The sequence below is a fragment of the Brassica rapa genome, chromosome A08, assembly GCF_000309985.2.
Source record: "Brassica rapa cultivar Chiifu-401-42 chromosome A08, CAAS_Brap_v3.01, whole genome shotgun sequence".
In the NCBI taxonomy this organism is placed as follows: domain Eukaryota; kingdom Viridiplantae; phylum Streptophyta; class Magnoliopsida; order Brassicales; family Brassicaceae; genus Brassica; species Brassica rapa.
Genome location: NC_024802.2, coordinates 21719139 through 21735267, shown reverse-complemented (window position 1 = coordinate 21735267; position 16129 = coordinate 21719139). Strand labels below are relative to the sequence as shown.

The window sequence follows — 16129 nt, the reverse complement described above, 5'->3', positions numbered from 1 at the left end:
ATTGAAGTGGAATAGTGCTTGCTCATGCATATAATTTGTAAAGCATATACACAGATACATACAAATCCTGAATCGTAGTATTAGTAGTTTTAGACTAATGTCACAACAATGGTAATACTACTATACAAATCTTGTTCTCATCAAGTGCAGCTGATTTGCTGCGGCCGCTTGATTACCTTATCCAAGTTGTTGGAGACTGCTTTTGTTAGGTTTGGGTCCTCAAAACCAAGCTCTGCTCCAAATCTTTTGTAGTCATAACAACAAAACCAAATTTCAACCAAAAAAACATAACTAGTGTCAGCTCAGTTTCACTGCAGAGTCCTTCAATTAGATTTGGCTTAAGATTCTTTTGACTTACTCTGGATTCAAGATCAGTTTCTGAACCTCTTTGATGGCTGAGCTAGCTGCGTATAACGATATCTTCCCTATCTGATATTAAAAAACGCAAACCATTTTCAAGGATTGAAGGCAGTGAGATGGTTAATGGTGTGTCTCATAGTTTTCTTACCTCTAGAATCTGAGGTTTTGCCTTGTGGTCGTACGGTAAACACCGGATTTCTTCAGCTAGTCTTGCTGACTCTCCAACGCTTTCAGGGCACAAGAAGTCTAGAGCCACCTGAACATTTGACTGAGAAGTGTATACGACAGAACTTTAGTTTCTTGGCAAGTGCAAGGGAAGAGAAACTCATTTGATTCTATGTTGCATAAATATATATTACCTGAAGATTTCTGAATTGGAACGGACATCCAGCTGGAATGAATATAGCCTCACCACGATGTTGCTCAAACGTCCATGGCTCAACTCCTGAAACAATAGCAGGAATCATCTCTCATGTTTCCGGACAACAAACGTTTGGAAATAGAACATGGAAACAGAATGTTCATTTTTTCTTACCAAACTCATCTTTTAGTTGTCTCTTGTGGTGTTCATTTAAGAACAATCCTTCAAACAACGGACGTGACACCTGAAACCCAGGTACACAAGCTTGGAAAGTCAATCATTCCGACATATAAAAAGACGACTTTCCCATTTGATATATTGATTAAGCAGATAAGACTCACAAAATCACACTTAAGACTATCATCAGGCTTCTGGAACGTTCTCTGCAAATACTCGGCCAGCTTTGGGACGTCTTGGCGCCTGAAGACATCCCACTGGACTCCTCCTGCACATGAAGACGTGCAAGAAGGTTCCACACTCAACATCATCTCAGATTCGTTCTTCTCCGTATTGGATGTACCAAGTGATAGATCATGTAACTCTCCGTCTATTAATTTTTCCTTGGGGCTAACAAGTGACTCATTTTCTCCCATCTTCTCATCAGCTTTTCCTGGACCGTGATTTGTAGTCTCTCTCACACTTTCGAGTTTTGTTCCTTCAGGTGTGTGCACCAAGAGGTATACCTGTTTAACAGTTTCACAACTCAAATTACTATTTTTACTAACATGAGATCCACTTTGTTGCACCAAGAGGTGTGATTTATTATAATCCAAGAGCTGAGTAATGTACCATGTCACGCATGCTGTAGTGAATACTATTCGATGAATCGCCACCATCAGTTTCTTTATACGTCCCACAAGACACTATAACCTTTGGACCAGAATCGTTTTGGAGCGAGTAATGAGGCATCTTGGCTGCAACGTTCAGAAGGCCTAACCGGGGATGTATGTACTCAAGAAACGGAAATCTTCTGATAAACTCAGGTCTCTGGTAGAAAATGAACTCTTCGGAAGCACTTGGGCTCGGCCAGTCCTTTAACTTCCAAGAAAAAGGAAGAGCTGTCTCTTTGTTTCTTCCATCTCTATATGCTTTTCTAAACTCTCCAAGCCTTACCTCAACCTGTGAATCAAGTTAACCAACACTAATGAATCTGTAACACAAACAATATGAAGATATAAAAATAACAAAGCAAAACTTACCTCTGACCCATCCAAACAATTAATAGCCTTCAAGAATGGATCATGTTCTGAAACATCTTCTATATCCCTCCAGATAGTCTCAGGATCCCATCTAGAGAAAGATGACTCTTCAAGTACCCTTTTCACAATAACAATCCGACCCTCTGACCATTGTTTCTCAAAAGTAGCTACTCCATCAGATCTAACCGTTTCAACTGACGGGCTGTACACAGGGTTGTCACACAGCTCGGGGCTACAAAGATCAGATACCTTGCAGCCGTTAACCATCTCCTCAGCGTTTTTCACAAGCTTTGCAACCCAATTCATCTTGAAAATGCGAGCGAGGTTCAAAGACTTGGAACCGCAGCCTCCATGTTCCTTAGGAGGGCAGGGGATGCTCCCATCACTGTTGACTTCCCATTCAGGAAACTTGTTTGAAAAGTTCAGTTTTAGTTTAGGAACTCCTGTTCTTCTATCTCCTATCGTTTGGCTAGTCCCACCAATCTCCACCGAAGACTCAGCGCGTAGATCTTGACAGCATCTCAGGCACAGGTCAAATGAGCAGTTGGGACAACAGCGGTAGTAGTCAACAACTGGTACCTGACACACGTTGCTGTATGGAATACAAAACTTCAATAAGAACATAGTTGCTGTAAGTAGAAGGGCATGTAAGAGAGATATACCAGCACATCTGGTCATCTGCTTTCAGTCTTGCCCTGACAAGATCAATCTCAGCTCCTGCAGTGTAGAACAAACTAGTGTTTAAACTCAAATGAAGTAAGTACTATACACTGTAAATAAAACTAGGCTTACCACGAAGTCTCTTCTCTAGTTCTAGCTCTGTACATTGATCAAGATGGATCTGCTTTATCACTGGAAGGACAGCTGATAACAGACGATAGAGATACTGCAACTTGTCCAAAACTGGTACTTTCTGGATCCGGACCTGCAAAGTTTCCACATAGAGCTATCTAATTGTCTTAAAATGTAACCTCAAAATAGGTAGCAACGGTTTGAATCTCTGGATATACAAGTTCCACACCTTTATTGTGTTATCAGAACGAAGGCAGTGTTTGCAATCACACAAACCACGGCACGCAGGGCAGACCTTCTCGACTTCTTCAAGTGGTATATCCGAGTACCTTACAAAATGCATGAGAACATCATCAAGAACCAACCAGAGGTTTACAAAACTCTAATATAAACAGAATAAAAAGAAAACTCACTGTGTCGTTATACAAGCGTCGCAGAAGGCTCTTTGGTTGCACTTGAGGCAAGATATGATTCTCTCTCTGTCTTTCCTCAGGCAGTGATGACAAGTTTGCCCCAAAGACTCTTCAGAGACATCTGTGCTCTCTCCTGAGTACTCCTAAAACACATAGAAACATTTACTTTAATCTTAAAATACTCTTCAAACAAACACAAGGGGGCCGGTCCTGGGCAAAGCCGGATGAAACATTTTCCAAATTTGTAAAAAAAAATTATTAAAATCTTTACTAAATCGCCTAGAGCCCCCAAAATCTCAGGGCCGGCCTATAAGTACTGTCTAGTGTCTAAACAATGAGAAAAGTTACCATAGGACTCATGCTTTGGTGTGATCTCTCGCGTGACCGGTCCATCACACCAGCAGACGGTGGCGTCCTCCTATAAGATCTATAGCTCTCTTCAAACATCCCAGCATCATCACCATCCACCTCATCGTTCAAATCAACAGCAACACGTGGAGAGAAGCCCCTCATCATAGGCGTCTCAGGCAAGTACCTACTCATGATTCTATCGTGTCTCTTCTCTCTAATACCACCATCATACTTGGTGGAGCCAGAGGCGTGGCCGTTGCTGCTGCTAGGAGGAGGGATCACGAGCTGATCATCGACTGAGTAAGTATCCGCTTCGCCTAACGGCGGCGAGCTCCTCCTCTGCACTTTCTTCTGGCTGGCGCGTGAAGCCGAGTTAGCAGCGCGCTTCTTGGCCTGGACGTAGTGCTTCTCGCACACGGTCTTGTCGGGCATGGACATAGCGGTGCATCTCCACTGCTTGCCGTCTGACCTCTTGCAACGTAGCTCGTCTGGAATCCCGATAGTGCCCTCGCCGTTGGCGTTGCCGGAGCCGGATCGAGTTTGCTCGTTAGCACCACTCATTCTAATTAACCTGCATTGTTTAAGTAAGCTTAATCAGTAAAAATCAGAACTTTAGCATTCACTACAAACCTAAATTGAGATTTGACCTGCGTGTTCAGTAATCTCAATCAGTAAAAATCAGAACTTTAGCATTGTTCACTAATCTCAATCAGTAAAAATCAGAACTTTAGCATTGTTCACTAATCTCAATCAGTAAAAATCAGAACTTTAGCACTCACTAGTCACTACGAACCCTAAATTGAGATTTGAACTGCATTGTTCAGTAAGCTGAATCGGTAAAAATCAGAACTTTAGCATTCACTACGAACCCTAGATCAGTGAACACGTTCGATCAGCTGAAACTATAAGCTAGAGGAGTGTGGAGAGAGAGTTGCACAACGAGACTGATAATAACATGATCAATTAATCATTGAGGAGAGGAATCAAACCTAAGGAGCTAAGGAATATTCAAAATCGAACAAGGATTGGTGAGAGGAGATCGAAATTCGAGAGATTTAACATGTAATACAAGTGTGTTTTATGAGTTTATATGTTATATGAATGTATGATTTTGCTTACGGTGAGAGAAGGAAGAAACGAACCTGAAGCTAGGGTTTTGCTCGAGAGAAGTTGCAGAGAGAAGGGAGAGAGAGAGAGAGACCAATCACATTCTCTTTTTTTTTTTCCTTTTATTATTTTCTGTGTTTTTTTTTTCCTTCTCGCCACTGTAACAAAGAAGCCAACAACTCCCATTCAGACAGAGAGAGAGCATAATAACATGGGTTCACTTGTATTCCTTTTCTTTACTCAAAAGTGGGATCCTCATTGCCACAATTAATTTAATAATAATTATAAGATAGTACACATCCCATATATGGATTAATAAAACAAAAAAATTAAGGAGAATGTGGATCCATATATTTTATATTTTCTATATCAACAAAGTATGATATCATGATAATAAAGAAAATCTAAAGTTAATATAAATTTACCAAAAAAATAAATAAATTTACAAATTGAGACAACACAAGGAATAGGCATGCTTGGATCATATTTATTTTATTGAAGAGTTTGTATCTAGTTCCATAGCCACTAGTCAAATTTAATGGTAGATAGTGACATAGATATCTAACGCACCAGCAAATGATGTTAGGCAAACCTCATGTTTGTAACAACTATTCAACTTATGTGTGTTCAGTTCTGACTTTGTATATCATGATGACAAATTGCACTTTCGATTATTTATGAATATATTTTTGGTATTGTTGTAAACAAAAATTCAAAAGATTTTAGAGCGTCACAGTTCGACTGTATCCTTCTTCTTCTTTTTTTGTCAACTGACTGTTTCCTTCTTTATTCTGCACAAATGTGTATGCTTCAGAGAAATTAAAGATATGAAATTTTAAAAAGTTTGTTTTTTTATCTAAAATTTTACAAAGTTCATGGTACGTCGGGTATTAATTACTAGATGGATTTATGCTTTGGAATAAGAGAAATCAGTTTTGTCGTTTATGTTTGGTGTCTAAATCCAGAGAGTGGAGTAACGTAACGTATGTGCTCGAATCCATATAAATGTGCATGGAGGAGAATAAAGTTGCAGAAAATATGGATGGTGGTGCGTTAGGGCCACGCGAGGTATGGAGACGAGGCTATCGTTGAAACTAAAAGATTATTCGACCAAGAAAACGAGAACCAATAAGAGGATTAGACACTTATAGATTATCCCCACGCGCATGGCTATTGAGTCTTGACTACAAAGGAAAACACCAAACAAGATTCTCCCCTAGATTATTTATCCTTTTCAAAAGATTCTTTCTCTTTTTTCTTAAGTTTCTAAACATGAGCAAAGGTTAAGTTTATTAGCAAAAATTGACGAGTAAATGCAAACAAATTCATTTTCAAGCAGCTCCAAAGAATTAGAAGATCCCGCAAGACGTTTAGATTTTCTTTAGCCAATAATTTTATTTGAAGCTAAACAAAACAAATTTGCGTCTAGAAAGAACTAAAGTATGGTATTCACTATTCAGTTGACAATATTAAATCTACTAGCTTATCTTTTTTTTTTTTGTGACACATCTACTAGCTTATCAATTTATATATTTGTCAACTAAGAGATCCAGCTTCGATCGGTTACTGTCACTTCCATTTATTTTCACCACTTAAAAACGCATGATATTAATTAATTAACCATCATCATATATATTCATATGGCAATCTCTAAAACGTTCAGATATACATGCCATTATCACGAAACGTTTAGATTCCCATCTTCTAGAGTAAAAAATCTACCATTTAGTAAACTAATTAACACTAAACTTGTAATAAGAAATAAATAACAAATTTTTGAAAAATAACTTAATACTAACAAATGTAAAAACGCGTTTCTGTATCTTGTACGTGTTCATCCCGTGTGTGGTTAAACCTTTTGCTTCTTCTTGAACCGATCTTAGCTTAACATACATGCATAGTTTACTTTTCTATATATATACATCGCTACACTATCTCCTATTCATTTTCTCATAAAAAAACAATCTTCTCTTTAAAACGATGGAGTGTAGGCCGTTGGATCTGACGATCATATCCGCAGAGGACCTCAAGGACATCCAGCTGATCGGCAAGCAAGACTTGTACGCCGTCGTTTCCCTCAACAACGACGCAAGGACCAAGCAAAAGACGAAGGTGGACAAAGACTGCGGGACGAAACCTAAATGGAATCATCAGATCAAGCTCACCGTCGACGACACAGCAGCGCGTGAGAACCATCTCACACTTGTCATCCAGATCATCGCTGATCGTCCCATCGCCGGTGATAAACCAGTCGGAGAGGTTAGCGTTCCCTTGAAGGAGCTTTTGGATCAGAACAACAAGGAGGGTGACGTGGAGGAGGAGAAAACGGTGACGTATGCTGTGAAGCTGCCTAACGGGAAGACCAAAGGATCTCTCAAGTTCTCTTTCAAGTTCGGTGAGAAGTACACTTTCGTGTCTTCGAGTGATCCTCACGCGCCTGGCTCATCGAGTGTTGACAACAAGTCTACGGATCAGCCCGTCGCAGCTTACCCGCCCGGACAAGGCGCCCCGGCTGCATACCCGGCTCCTCCAGGACATGATGAGAAACATGGCGGTGTTTACGGTTACCCTCAGGCCGGTGGATATCCGCCACCTGGTGGACCCGGTGGTTATCCTCCAGCTGGGTATCCGCCTCCGGGTGCATACCCGCAACAAGGTGGATATCCACCTCAAGGAGGCTACCCGGGTTATCCACCACAGGGTCCAGGTTATGGGTATCCGCCACAGGGTCCAGGTTATGGGTATCCGCCACAGGGTCCGTATGGTTACCCGCAACAGCAAGGTTACGGTGGTCAACCGCAGAAACCGAAGAAGCATGGAGGAGCTGGAATGGGACTAGGGCTTGGACTTGGAGCTGGGTTGTTGGGTGGGTTGCTTGTAGGTGAAGCAATTGATGACATGGCTGATATGGGTGGCGACTGTGATTTCTGATTGTGCTATCTTATATGGTCTTAAATTTTCAATTTCTTAGTTAACTGCTGTTTTGTTTTGCTCTTTGGTGGATCTTGTGAGAGATCAACAAGTTCTATCTTCTTGTCTTTAGTTTCTGGCTTTCTCATTATACAAAAAATGAAGTTGATATATGCTGCTTTGTGTGAGAATAGTGTTCTATCAAGTTTTTTTTATTTAACAACACTAGTAAAGCATTGGCACGTACGTCAAAAGAAAAAAATGAAGCTGATATATGTTGCTTTGTGTGAGAATAGTGTACATCATAGAATGACTAAAGTCATTATTGATAATCAAGTTTTTTATTTATTTAACAACACTAGTAAAGCATTAGCACTTCAAAAGAAGTGTAAAACGAAATACTCTCTAAATATCTATTTCACACAGACTTTCTTTAATTCTTAACTTCTTACTTGTTCTAGCGACCTTAAAAAGAGAGCAAGAACATACAACAATGAAATAAAAAAACTGCAAATCGAATGTCTCACAAGCCTAAACTATAAAACACCGCTCAAGTCCCAAGCAGTCTTGATTCAAGAGTCAAGAGAGATCTCGGAAAGAAGTAGCAAACTGAGTTTGGTTTTAATATATTGTCTGATAAATGTTGATATACCAACAAACAACAAGTCCGTTATCGTCCAGCGGTTAGGATATCTGGCTTTCACCCAGGAGACCCGGGTTCGATTCCCGGTAACGGAGCTTTTTTGTTTTAATTTCATTTTGGTATAATTTGGGTTAACAACCATGCAGCTATACCAACCATCAAGAACGTACTTACATGCCGCACGCACAATTTAGTTTTAAATCAAGTTTTTAATGAATCGTATTGTTAATTCAATCTGGTCGAAGTCAAACTGACAATGCAAATCCTAAAAGCTAATCAGAAAAGGACAAGTTTTGAAAATTTCCAAAATTGAAATCGAAGGGGATAAAACAAAAGGATGGAGTTCAACATTTGCATTTACTTTGGCTTTTGAAACACATTACAACTTCATCACATAGTTTTTGAAGAACATCTTAATATGTTTCTTCTAATCGCATGATTGAAATTTACCAAGTACAGTCGCAGCCAAGGAACTTGATCAGTTTGTAGTTCTATTTAGTGCTCTCCACTGAAACCTGCAAAAGAGGAGTTGAAGCAAACAATGTCATAGTGTATTCAAATGGAAAAGAAACTAACATTTCCTTATCCATAAGATCTTCGGATCATCTGTTTAGATGACTAATCAGATTGCTAGATGTTAACTTTTCATGCTAGCTCTCTAATAGCATAAACCGGTTGTAAGGAAAGCTGTGATTAAAGGATAGTACGGCTAGCTACTCATGACTAACCAAGGAATATTACCCTTATACATGAAGACTAGTGATAAAGAGTTGAGCGTGTCACTTACAGAGATTTGAGGCAATAGTATTTGAAACTAAACTCGTTCTGCGCTTCTAATCCCAGCATTCTTATCGAATTCATCTGAAGGAACCACATCCGCAATAATCTTTTCTTGACCACGCCAAAGAACCTGGTGACAAAAATGTTACAAACTTTTGTGTCAGTCCAACGGAGACCAAGTTATAACAAAATTCTTAACTATAAAATATTATTTATATCAAAGAATAATGTTATGATTAAGAACCAATAGATATCCCCACATAGTACTTTACAGCACCTAAACTTACCTTGTCAATGACTCCAAATTCTTTAGCTTTTAATGCATCCATGTAATATGGCCTTCTCATCACGTTAGCCACAGTCTCCACGGACTAAATAACAAATTATAACGATTTTTAATCAGCCAAAAAGTTCCTCCATCAAAGTTATAAAGCGAAAGAAATGTTATCCACTCACATTCCCAGTGTGCTTTGCTAGTAGTCCCACAAGTATATCCCTGTTTGTTATAACCTGCAATTGCAACCAGGAACGTGAGAGATGTACTGAAACTCAGTTTCTTCAACTCAAGGTTAATGTTCTGGAGCCAATTGCTCAAAAGAGAAACGTTTAAGCAAAACATCATGAAAATATCTCAGTTGAAAATAGAATTCCAGGATACGTAGTGTAGAAACATCAAACCTCTTTGGCACGAATCAGGACATCACTGGCTGGCATCAACCCAGAAGAAGGAACACGAGGCTGCTGGATCATCGCTGCAACATATTATTCAAACATTTGAGAATCTCTTGATTATTAAGAATGCGTAATCCAGTAGACCAGAATGCACTCATATACATACCTTTGGAGTGTGGCATCATAAACCGTTTGCCCTTTGTTCCCGCTGAAAGTAACAAACATGCATGACCTATAGCTGCTCCCACACACACTGTATGTACCTGCACAAGTCAGAACCACCAACCTGCTCACACAAAAACACTTCGAAGACAATATATATACAACTGTTCAAGATTCTTTTTTTCACGGCTTAGTACTTATATTTTTTGCATTTCACAAGCAGTTTAAAGATAAACGTTACCTCGTTTTTAAGCTGCATCAGAGAATCATATATCGCAAAACCTTCTGATTCCATTCCAACCTGCAAGAGTCCAAAATTAGATACACTCAGAAAAAAAGAGTCTAAATCATTCAAGATGTGTTCAAGAACTCACAGTCTCGCCATCGTCACGAGTAGTCCCAGTGGAGTTGATGTAAATGTAAATAGGCTCCTTGGGATCCAGCCACTGAAGATACATCAGCTCAGCAACAATCAGCTCAGTAACCGCCGGCACGAGCTGAAAATTAAAAAAAAATTCAGTAAGCACCACAACACTACTCTCAATCTATACATTCCCCCACTAAAGAATCACTTACAGGCATGCCAATGTAAACAATTCTCCCGTCAAGAAGCATAGATGGCAAGTCTGGTGGAGGAGTCCTTGGCCTGTGCTCGTTATACGCCACCGATCTTTCAACCTAATTTCAACAATTAGATTCCGTCACCAGATATGATGAAGCAACGAATCAAACGATGTAGCGACTATCAATCTCATCAAATCCTATTAACTCAGTCTCGAATAAATCACCGTTTAACTTCTAAACTCAAGAACATAATGAAGATAATGAAGATAAGGCTTAAGGCTTGACGATTAGAGTACAAATAGCCTATGAATCCATCATCTAGGGATTGGAATTGGGAAGAGATGAGTTCAACCTGAGCAGGAGAAGACATGAGCTGAGGCGAATCGAAGATGTCAAGATACGGCGGCGTATCGGCGTTTAACGGCCGAGCGATAAGTCTCTCGGGCGATTGCGCGGCGACGGAAGCGAGCTTCGAGAGGAAAGGATCGTTGGGGTTAATCGGAGGCATAGGGATTTTGGCAGCGGCTTTGACGCGAAAGGCCTTCGAGTTTCTCCTCCCGGACGAGTTCAAAGAGAGAGGAGGAGAAGAGCGTGGAAGTAGAGAGTTCATCGATGCTTGCAAGCAAGACGCCATGGTCAAAGAACGAAAGCTCGAGAGAATGGACTCGTTGGAGAATGGATTACCAGAGGATTTAGCGATGCTCTGGGAGTTGGGAGAGATGAAATGATGGGTCCGGACTTCGGGTTGACCCGGTTTTTAATATCCAGGCCCAGTTACAGGCCCGTTTAGATGAGTCACGTTCGTAAATGAATCCTACCAACTCTGTCAGCCGTTGGATCTAATTTCTTGACAAAGGTGGAGATTGTTGTAGTGAGCCCATTATTGAGTTCTACAGGCCTTGAAAAGTTGGGCTGTCTCGGGCTACTATATGGGCGTTATCCAATTGGGCCCGGACCAGCGGGTCTTTCGTTCGTTTCCTTAGGTTATCTCAAAACACAGTCGTTTTGGTAGAAAACGGGAACACTAGATTAGTTCATCCTCCGTCTCTGTCGACGTGACACCGTATTCGATATCTCTCACTCGGTAAGTTCCTCTGTTCTGTTCGGACAGTTCCTGTCTGATTACTTGTTGAGTTATGTCCTAAAAATCTCAATTATCAACTTCGATTTTTACCCACAGATTATTTTTCAGCTGCCAATCTCCTAAACTTACCATCAGCCAGCATGTTTAAGAAGTAAGCATCTCTCCTTTGTTATAAAAAACCATTTTTTTGTATCTTAAGCATTATTATTATTTTGATATTTTCATGAAATCAATTGAATTCTTTAGTGTTGTAAAGCAATACCAGCAATATTTTTTATACCTGTTATGTTGTAGTCTTTGTTAAGTTGTAGTCATTACTGGACACAGCCTAATCTCAGAACCATCACTGATGGTTATGTGTTTCTCCAGTAGCATTGCTACACCTTCCTATTGAGTCTGTTGTGTATAAGTTTTTTTTTTTTTTTTGCTACAGTCAAGTTTAGGTGGTATTTTTTTCTATGAGAGTCTTTTACTTGGACTGGCTTTTTAGATCTATTCAATTTATTATTGTGTATACGGTATGTTAACTATTTTTCAACTTAGGTTTTCATTGGAGGAGGTTTCATCGCAAAACCAAGTAAAGGCTTCAGTTCAACGTAGGATTCGCCAGAGCATTCAAGATGAGGTATACCTCTTGTTTTATCTGTCTTTTATCCCATCTTAAACGTGTTATGATTCTATGTTGTTTGAATGTTGCAGTACCCGGGACTTGAAACAGTGATGGAGGATCTACTTCCCAAAAAGTCTCCTCTCATTGTAGTGAAGTGGTTCGTAAACTAACAAACTCATATCATATATCAGTTCTATGTTTACTGAACTTTCTTTATTCACTTGCAGTATTAATGATTATATCTCTTGTGCAGCCCAAACCATCTTACCCTAGTTGTTGTCAACAATGTGCCCCTCTTCTTCTGTATCCGGGACGGGCCATACATGCCAACACTGCGGCTTCTTCATCAATGTAACCTCACTCTTTCTTCACACCCTCTATGCTTTATGTTCTTGTTTTCACAGTATAACATCTCTTGGTCTTTAGTCTAACAAATGAAATAATCACCTGTTAGTTGTACTGTGTTCTGCAGTAGATATTGTCTGTGGTTCAAATACTGGATATAGAGTGAATATTTCAGAAAGTTCAGAAAGTTCTTATGACTTATTTGGAATTTAATTTCTCTTAGCTGTTGTTTCGTTTTCTTTGCTCATGCAACTGAATTATATAAACAAAGGTCCATGTATGGTTGGTTAGCCATGCACATTAATTTAGTATATACTGTTACCAGAAAAGTAAGCAATGTTTTTAAAAATACTGTGTTCCTGTATATCTCACATATAGACCAACAGAAAGAAAATTTGATTTTAATCAGCTAGCCGAGAATGTCAATTTGGTACTTGAATGTTTGGAGTTTTGCAGACCCAAATATAATGCAGAGGTTTCAAGTTGATAGAGGTGCAATAAAGTTTGTTTTCTCTGGTGCAAACATAATGTGTCCTGGTCTTACATCCCCTGGAGGCGTTCTTGATGAAGAAGTTGACTCAGAAAGACCAGTGGTATGAACACACAAAAAGAACTCTTTCTAAGGGTGCTATCTTTCTTTCTTTTTTTGTTTGCGTTGTTCTTAAACCATGAGTCTGTATTTGTTTAGGCCATATATGCAGAAGGAAAGCAACATGCCTTAGCAATAGGCTTCACCAAAATGTCAGCCAAGGACATGTAAGTTCAATTTCTTTATGAGTTGGTCTTTGTTGATGCTAGTTTAGTACAAGTGTTTTCTGACTATGTGGTCTATGTTTGTGTTGTGACATGTCTTATTTGGTTTTGCTTGTGTATTTGTTCACAGTAAGAGCATCAACAAAGGAATCGGAGTGGACAACATGCATTACCTCAACGACGGTCTCTGGAAGGTACTATTCCCCTCTTACATCGAGTCAATTAAAGGATTTGTGGAGACTCTGCTTAATCAATTTTCGAAGAACACAAAAGCAAACGTTTAAAATGTGTATTGCATGCTTTGTCTGCAGATGGAACGGCTGGATTGAAGGAGCACGCAGATGTCATGTGGATCACTTTTCGGGGGGAGATATATTATGATCTCAATTTTTATGCGTCTCTAAACTTATGGAGCTTTTGTCTTGGATCAACCTTAGCCTTCTGTTTTGAAATATTTTGGTGTTTTGCTTTGTGAGAGAACGTTATCAACCTTAGCTAAGGTTACAGTTTCTAAGTATTTTGGTAAATGTTCCTAACAGAACATCCTAAGCAAACTGCTATCAGATCATTTGCGACGTAATAGTTTGTAATTAGTCCTGTTATAGTATAATCATCAAAGTTTTTTAATTTTTTGAACACCAGATCATCCAAGTTTTAATATCATAAAAATAATAGTAATGCGTATCAAAGTTATTGAAGAAACAGTACGAATAATAACTAGTAAACGTATAAAGATGACAGCTAATTAGGAACATAATGTGCCTACTAATTAGTTTTTTTTTGTTTGAAACTTATGCCTACTAATTAGTTATTAGGTGTCGTTTGATAGTACAGACATTCATGTGCTTGCACAATATCATGAACAATAATTTTTTTATTTACCAACGTACTCCAGGTGAATAAGATTTGGTGACACCAAAAGTTCGAAAAGATGTAAGAATGTCCTCATCCTCAAGTAATGCCAAAAAAAATGACGACATTTGCTCACATCATGAACTCATTTGTTAAACATACACAACCCACACGTCTTTTCCCTAATTTTCCACATTTCAATATTAATTTCCACACATTTGATAAGATATTTTTAAGGATCTCTTATATGCTTACAATAATTTGCCATGCAAACCAGAGATGTCAACGAAAATAACTTTATGTTACAATAACTTATTAACTCGCCATGCGACTGCGAACCAAAAGACTTGATGCCATTTCACGGTTTTTTTCTTATTCTGTCAGATGACAAGTCATAGTCTACGTTCAATAATAATAATGAATGATTCAATCATAAGACTCTAAATTCAATAATAATGAATGATTCAATCAGTTGTATTTGTATCACTGGCCAACACATTATAATTTTCTCATCGTATAATTTTTCACCCAAACTACAGACAATTTATCAAAGGAAATTACACACAATAACCTATAAAAAACTATAATTCATTAAATAACCAAAACCCCATCATCCTCTTTCCTTCTTTCTCTTCGTATCTCTCTCTCCCATCTTACTACAAATCTAATTTTCCTTTTTCTTTTGGTTATTTCACAAATAAACCCATTTATCAACTTAACAAAATATTTGGCACTCAGTTTTTAACGTTTAGGCCTGACTTCGATCCCATCAATTACAATCCCACCTTTCAACTGGTAACCTTTAACTTCGGTTAGACTCATAACAACCTCCTTGTCATGCTCCTCACCTTCTCCTCCAGTCTCGAACTCGCCGAGCTCTATCTCCATCCATCCGTCGCCTCTAACCCTCGGCTCATTCTTGGCCGTCCTCTGATCCCTATGTCCGTAAAATAGCCGCTTCATTAGTTGTTTCTTGTCATCCAAGCAACTTAGATAACTCGTGCCTATTTTCTTTCCCCCGTTTCCCACTTTTACCCAAGTCTCGGCCGGAACTAAGTCTAGTCCATAAGCTCGCTCCCTCACTTTCATGATAAGATAAGCTCCGTAACTCGTGTTCGGTGATAAAGCTCCTGTCTGGATTTTTCCGGTTACTTCTAACCAGTCCGTCATTATAAGTTGGACCGCTTCTGAGAATCTAATATAAATTTTTATAAAAAAATTATAATCAACGTGTTTGCACTAACAATAAACTTATTGAGATAAATAAAAATGACCTTGAATCTGATCGATGGCTCCAAGACCAGTAATGTCGTTGATCGCTCCAAGTTATGGAAAGATCTCTTGCCGACAGAACATACGTTATCTTCCCAGATAGCTTATCAATCTTGAATATCTGAGTTTGAAACATTACACAAGTCAAGAAAAGCTCTTATATAATTATCCAAAGTGGTACTATTATTGTAATGATGGAGGAACCTTTCTGCCGTTATCTATGAGAACTGATTCACAGAGACATCGATAAAGCTCCTTTTTGGAGGAGAAACTCCCATGCGTCCATGTAGAGATGAGTCGTCTGTAACCGGAGGGTAGAAACTTCTCCCACACGAAGTCAGAGTCTCCCGCAAGTCTGAAAACTGAGGAGATAGACGCCGACGAGAACGTATCTGCAGGAGTTGTGAAGGAGAGGATGTTCGCCACGCATGCTTCTGGTAACATCTTCATCCTTTTCTCCAAAGTTTAAAAGATAGATAATATACTATTGATGTGATCCAATGGCTCTGTTTATGAAGTATATATATGTGTTGTGTGTTTGGTGAGACAGTGACCGACCGATGGATGGTGTCTTTTAGTAGTGTCCATAATCCAGCAATGCTTGGTGTCTTTTATTTAGTAGTGTCCATTTTGAGACTCAAAGGGCCCAATTCCACAAAATGTAACGTATTATTCTTTGCCGTTCTTGGAAAAACAAAAGGTTTGGTGGGTTTTTATGGTTTAGTTTATGTCCAAACGATACAATATCTTTCCAAGTTCTTTATTTCCGACAAATATCACCTCGATTTTGTTCTATGAAAAGATAGTTTATAGTCGAACCAACAATGACTCGTTGAAGAAGCCGAGTCCGGTTCAGTTTGAAACCCGGATTTGAACAAAACCGGTAAAACCGGCAAAAA

At 39.1% G+C, this 16129-nt stretch overlaps 5 protein-coding genes and 1 non-coding gene across 9 annotated transcripts; 3 read left to right on the top strand and 3 right to left on the bottom strand.

The window, feature by feature from the left end:
• Position 1: 1 nt before the first annotated feature.
• On the bottom strand, positions 2–4941 carry LOC103836361 (lysine-specific demethylase JMJ25). 4 transcript variants are annotated; one of them, XM_009112610.3, is made up of 14 exons: positions 4466–4941; positions 3474–4047; positions 3126–3268; positions 2942–3041; positions 2713–2866; positions 2583–2637; positions 1921–2512; positions 1511–1840; positions 1063–1404; positions 896–965; positions 720–805; positions 509–628; positions 359–429; positions 2–243 (listed from the first exon to the last, which is right to left on the bottom strand). In XM_009112610.3, the coding sequence occupies exons 2-14, from the start codon at positions 4035–4037 to the stop codon at positions 141–143; spliced, it is 2730 nt and encodes a 909-aa protein (XP_009110858.1). In that variant the 5' UTR covers positions 4038–4047; positions 4466–4941; the 3' UTR covers positions 2–140. The 4 variants fall into 4 exon arrangements, with proteins under 4 accessions (XP_009110858.1, XP_033133674.1, XP_009110857.1 ...); XM_033277783.1 differs by having other exon boundaries at positions 4596–4941; XM_009112609.2 differs by having other exon boundaries at positions 4619–4933.
• A 1579-nt stretch (positions 4942–6520) lies between these two features.
• Positions 6521–7710, top strand: LOC103836359 (protein SRC2 homolog). The gene has a single exon (XM_009112607.3). It carries the CDS (start codon positions 6564–6566, stop codon positions 7512–7514), a length of 951 nt encoding a protein of 316 aa, XP_009110855.2. The 5' UTR covers positions 6521–6563; the 3' UTR covers positions 7515–7710.
• Positions 7711–8159: 449 nt separating this feature from the next.
• Positions 8160–8231, top strand: TRNAE-UUC. Its single transcript has one exon. It is a non-coding gene; the product is annotated as a tRNA-Glu (tRNA).
• Positions 8232–8461: 230 nt separating this feature from the next.
• On the bottom strand, positions 8462–11019 carry LOC103836358 (ATP-dependent Clp protease proteolytic subunit-related protein 3, chloroplastic). Its single transcript, XM_009112606.3, has 10 exons — positions 10667–11019; positions 10327–10428; positions 10125–10247; positions 9992–10051; positions 9755–9851; positions 9595–9668; positions 9373–9426; positions 9204–9287; positions 8924–9046; positions 8462–8651 (listed from the first exon to the last, which is right to left on the bottom strand). Exons 1-9 carry the CDS (start codon positions 10946–10948, stop codon positions 8951–8953), a joined length of 972 nt encoding a protein of 323 aa, XP_009110854.1. The 5' UTR covers positions 10949–11019; the 3' UTR covers positions 8462–8651; positions 8924–8950.
• Positions 11020–11309: 290 nt separating this feature from the next.
• Positions 11310–13686, top strand: LOC103836357 (malignant T-cell-amplified sequence 1 homolog). The gene is made up of 9 exons (XM_009112605.3): positions 11310–11398; positions 11495–11549; positions 11942–12023; positions 12098–12165; positions 12262–12359; positions 12810–12946; positions 13042–13109; positions 13237–13300; positions 13418–13686. Exons 2-9 carry the CDS (start codon positions 11539–11541, stop codon positions 13433–13435), a joined length of 546 nt encoding a protein of 181 aa, XP_009110853.1. The 5' UTR covers positions 11310–11398; positions 11495–11538; the 3' UTR covers positions 13436–13686.
• Positions 13687–14530: 844 nt separating this feature from the next.
• Positions 14531–15890, bottom strand: LOC103836356 (F-box protein PP2-B15). Its single transcript, XM_009112604.3, has 3 exons — positions 15435–15890; positions 15233–15351; positions 14531–15153 (listed from the first exon to the last, which is right to left on the bottom strand). Exons 1-3 carry the CDS (start codon positions 15678–15680, stop codon positions 14700–14702), a joined length of 819 nt encoding a protein of 272 aa, XP_009110852.2. The 5' UTR covers positions 15681–15890; the 3' UTR covers positions 14531–14699.
• Positions 15891–16129: the final 239 nt, after the last annotated feature.

Bases quoted from the DNA above. Each gene is read 5' to 3' on its own strand.
- LOC103836361 (XM_009112610.3), bottom strand. From the start codon at position 4,037: ATGAGTGGTGCTAACGAGCAAACTCGATCCGGCTCCGGCAACGCCAAC. The intron at 2,513-2,582 runs GTATATCTCTCT...TATTCCATACAG, and splicing joins GCAGATGACCAGATGTGCTG to CAACGTGTGTCAGGTACCAG. The intron at 966-1,062 runs GTGAGTCTTATC...CCTGGGTTTCAG, and splicing joins ATAGTCTTAAGTGTGATTTT to GTGTCACGTCCGTTGTTTGA.
- LOC103836359 (XM_009112607.3), top strand. From the start codon at position 6,564: ATGGAGTGTAGGCCGTTGGATCTGACGATCATATCCGCAGAGGACCTC.
- LOC103836358 (XM_009112606.3), bottom strand. From the start codon at position 10,948: ATGGCGTCTTGCTTGCAAGCATCGATGAACTCTCTACTTCCACGCTCT. The intron at 9,669-9,754 runs GTATGTATATGA...AATATGTTGCAG, and splicing joins TATGATGCCACACTCCAAAG to CGATGATCCAGCAGCCTCGT. The intron at 9,427-9,594 runs GTTTGATGTTTC...TTGCAATTGCAG, and splicing joins TCCTGATTCGTGCCAAAGAG to GTTATAACAAACAGGGATAT.
- LOC103836357 (XM_009112605.3), top strand. The intron at 12,166-12,261 runs GTTCGTAAACTA...TCTCTTGTGCAG, and splicing joins CCTCTCATTGTAGTGAAGTG to CCCAAACCATCTTACCCTAG. The intron at 12,947-13,041 runs GTATGAACACAC...GTATTTGTTTAG, and splicing joins TTGACTCAGAAAGACCAGTG to GCCATATATGCAGAAGGAAA.
- LOC103836356 (XM_009112604.3), bottom strand. From the start codon at position 15,680: ATGAAGATGTTACCAGAAGCATGCGTGGCGAACATCCTCTCCTTCACA. The intron at 15,352-15,434 runs GTTCCTCCATCA...TTTCAAACTCAG, and splicing joins TCATAGATAACGGCAGAAAG to ATATTCAAGATTGATAAGCT. The intron at 15,154-15,232 runs GTCATTTTTATT...AATTTATATTAG, and splicing joins AGCCATCGATCAGATTCAAG to ATTCTCAGAAGCGGTCCAAC.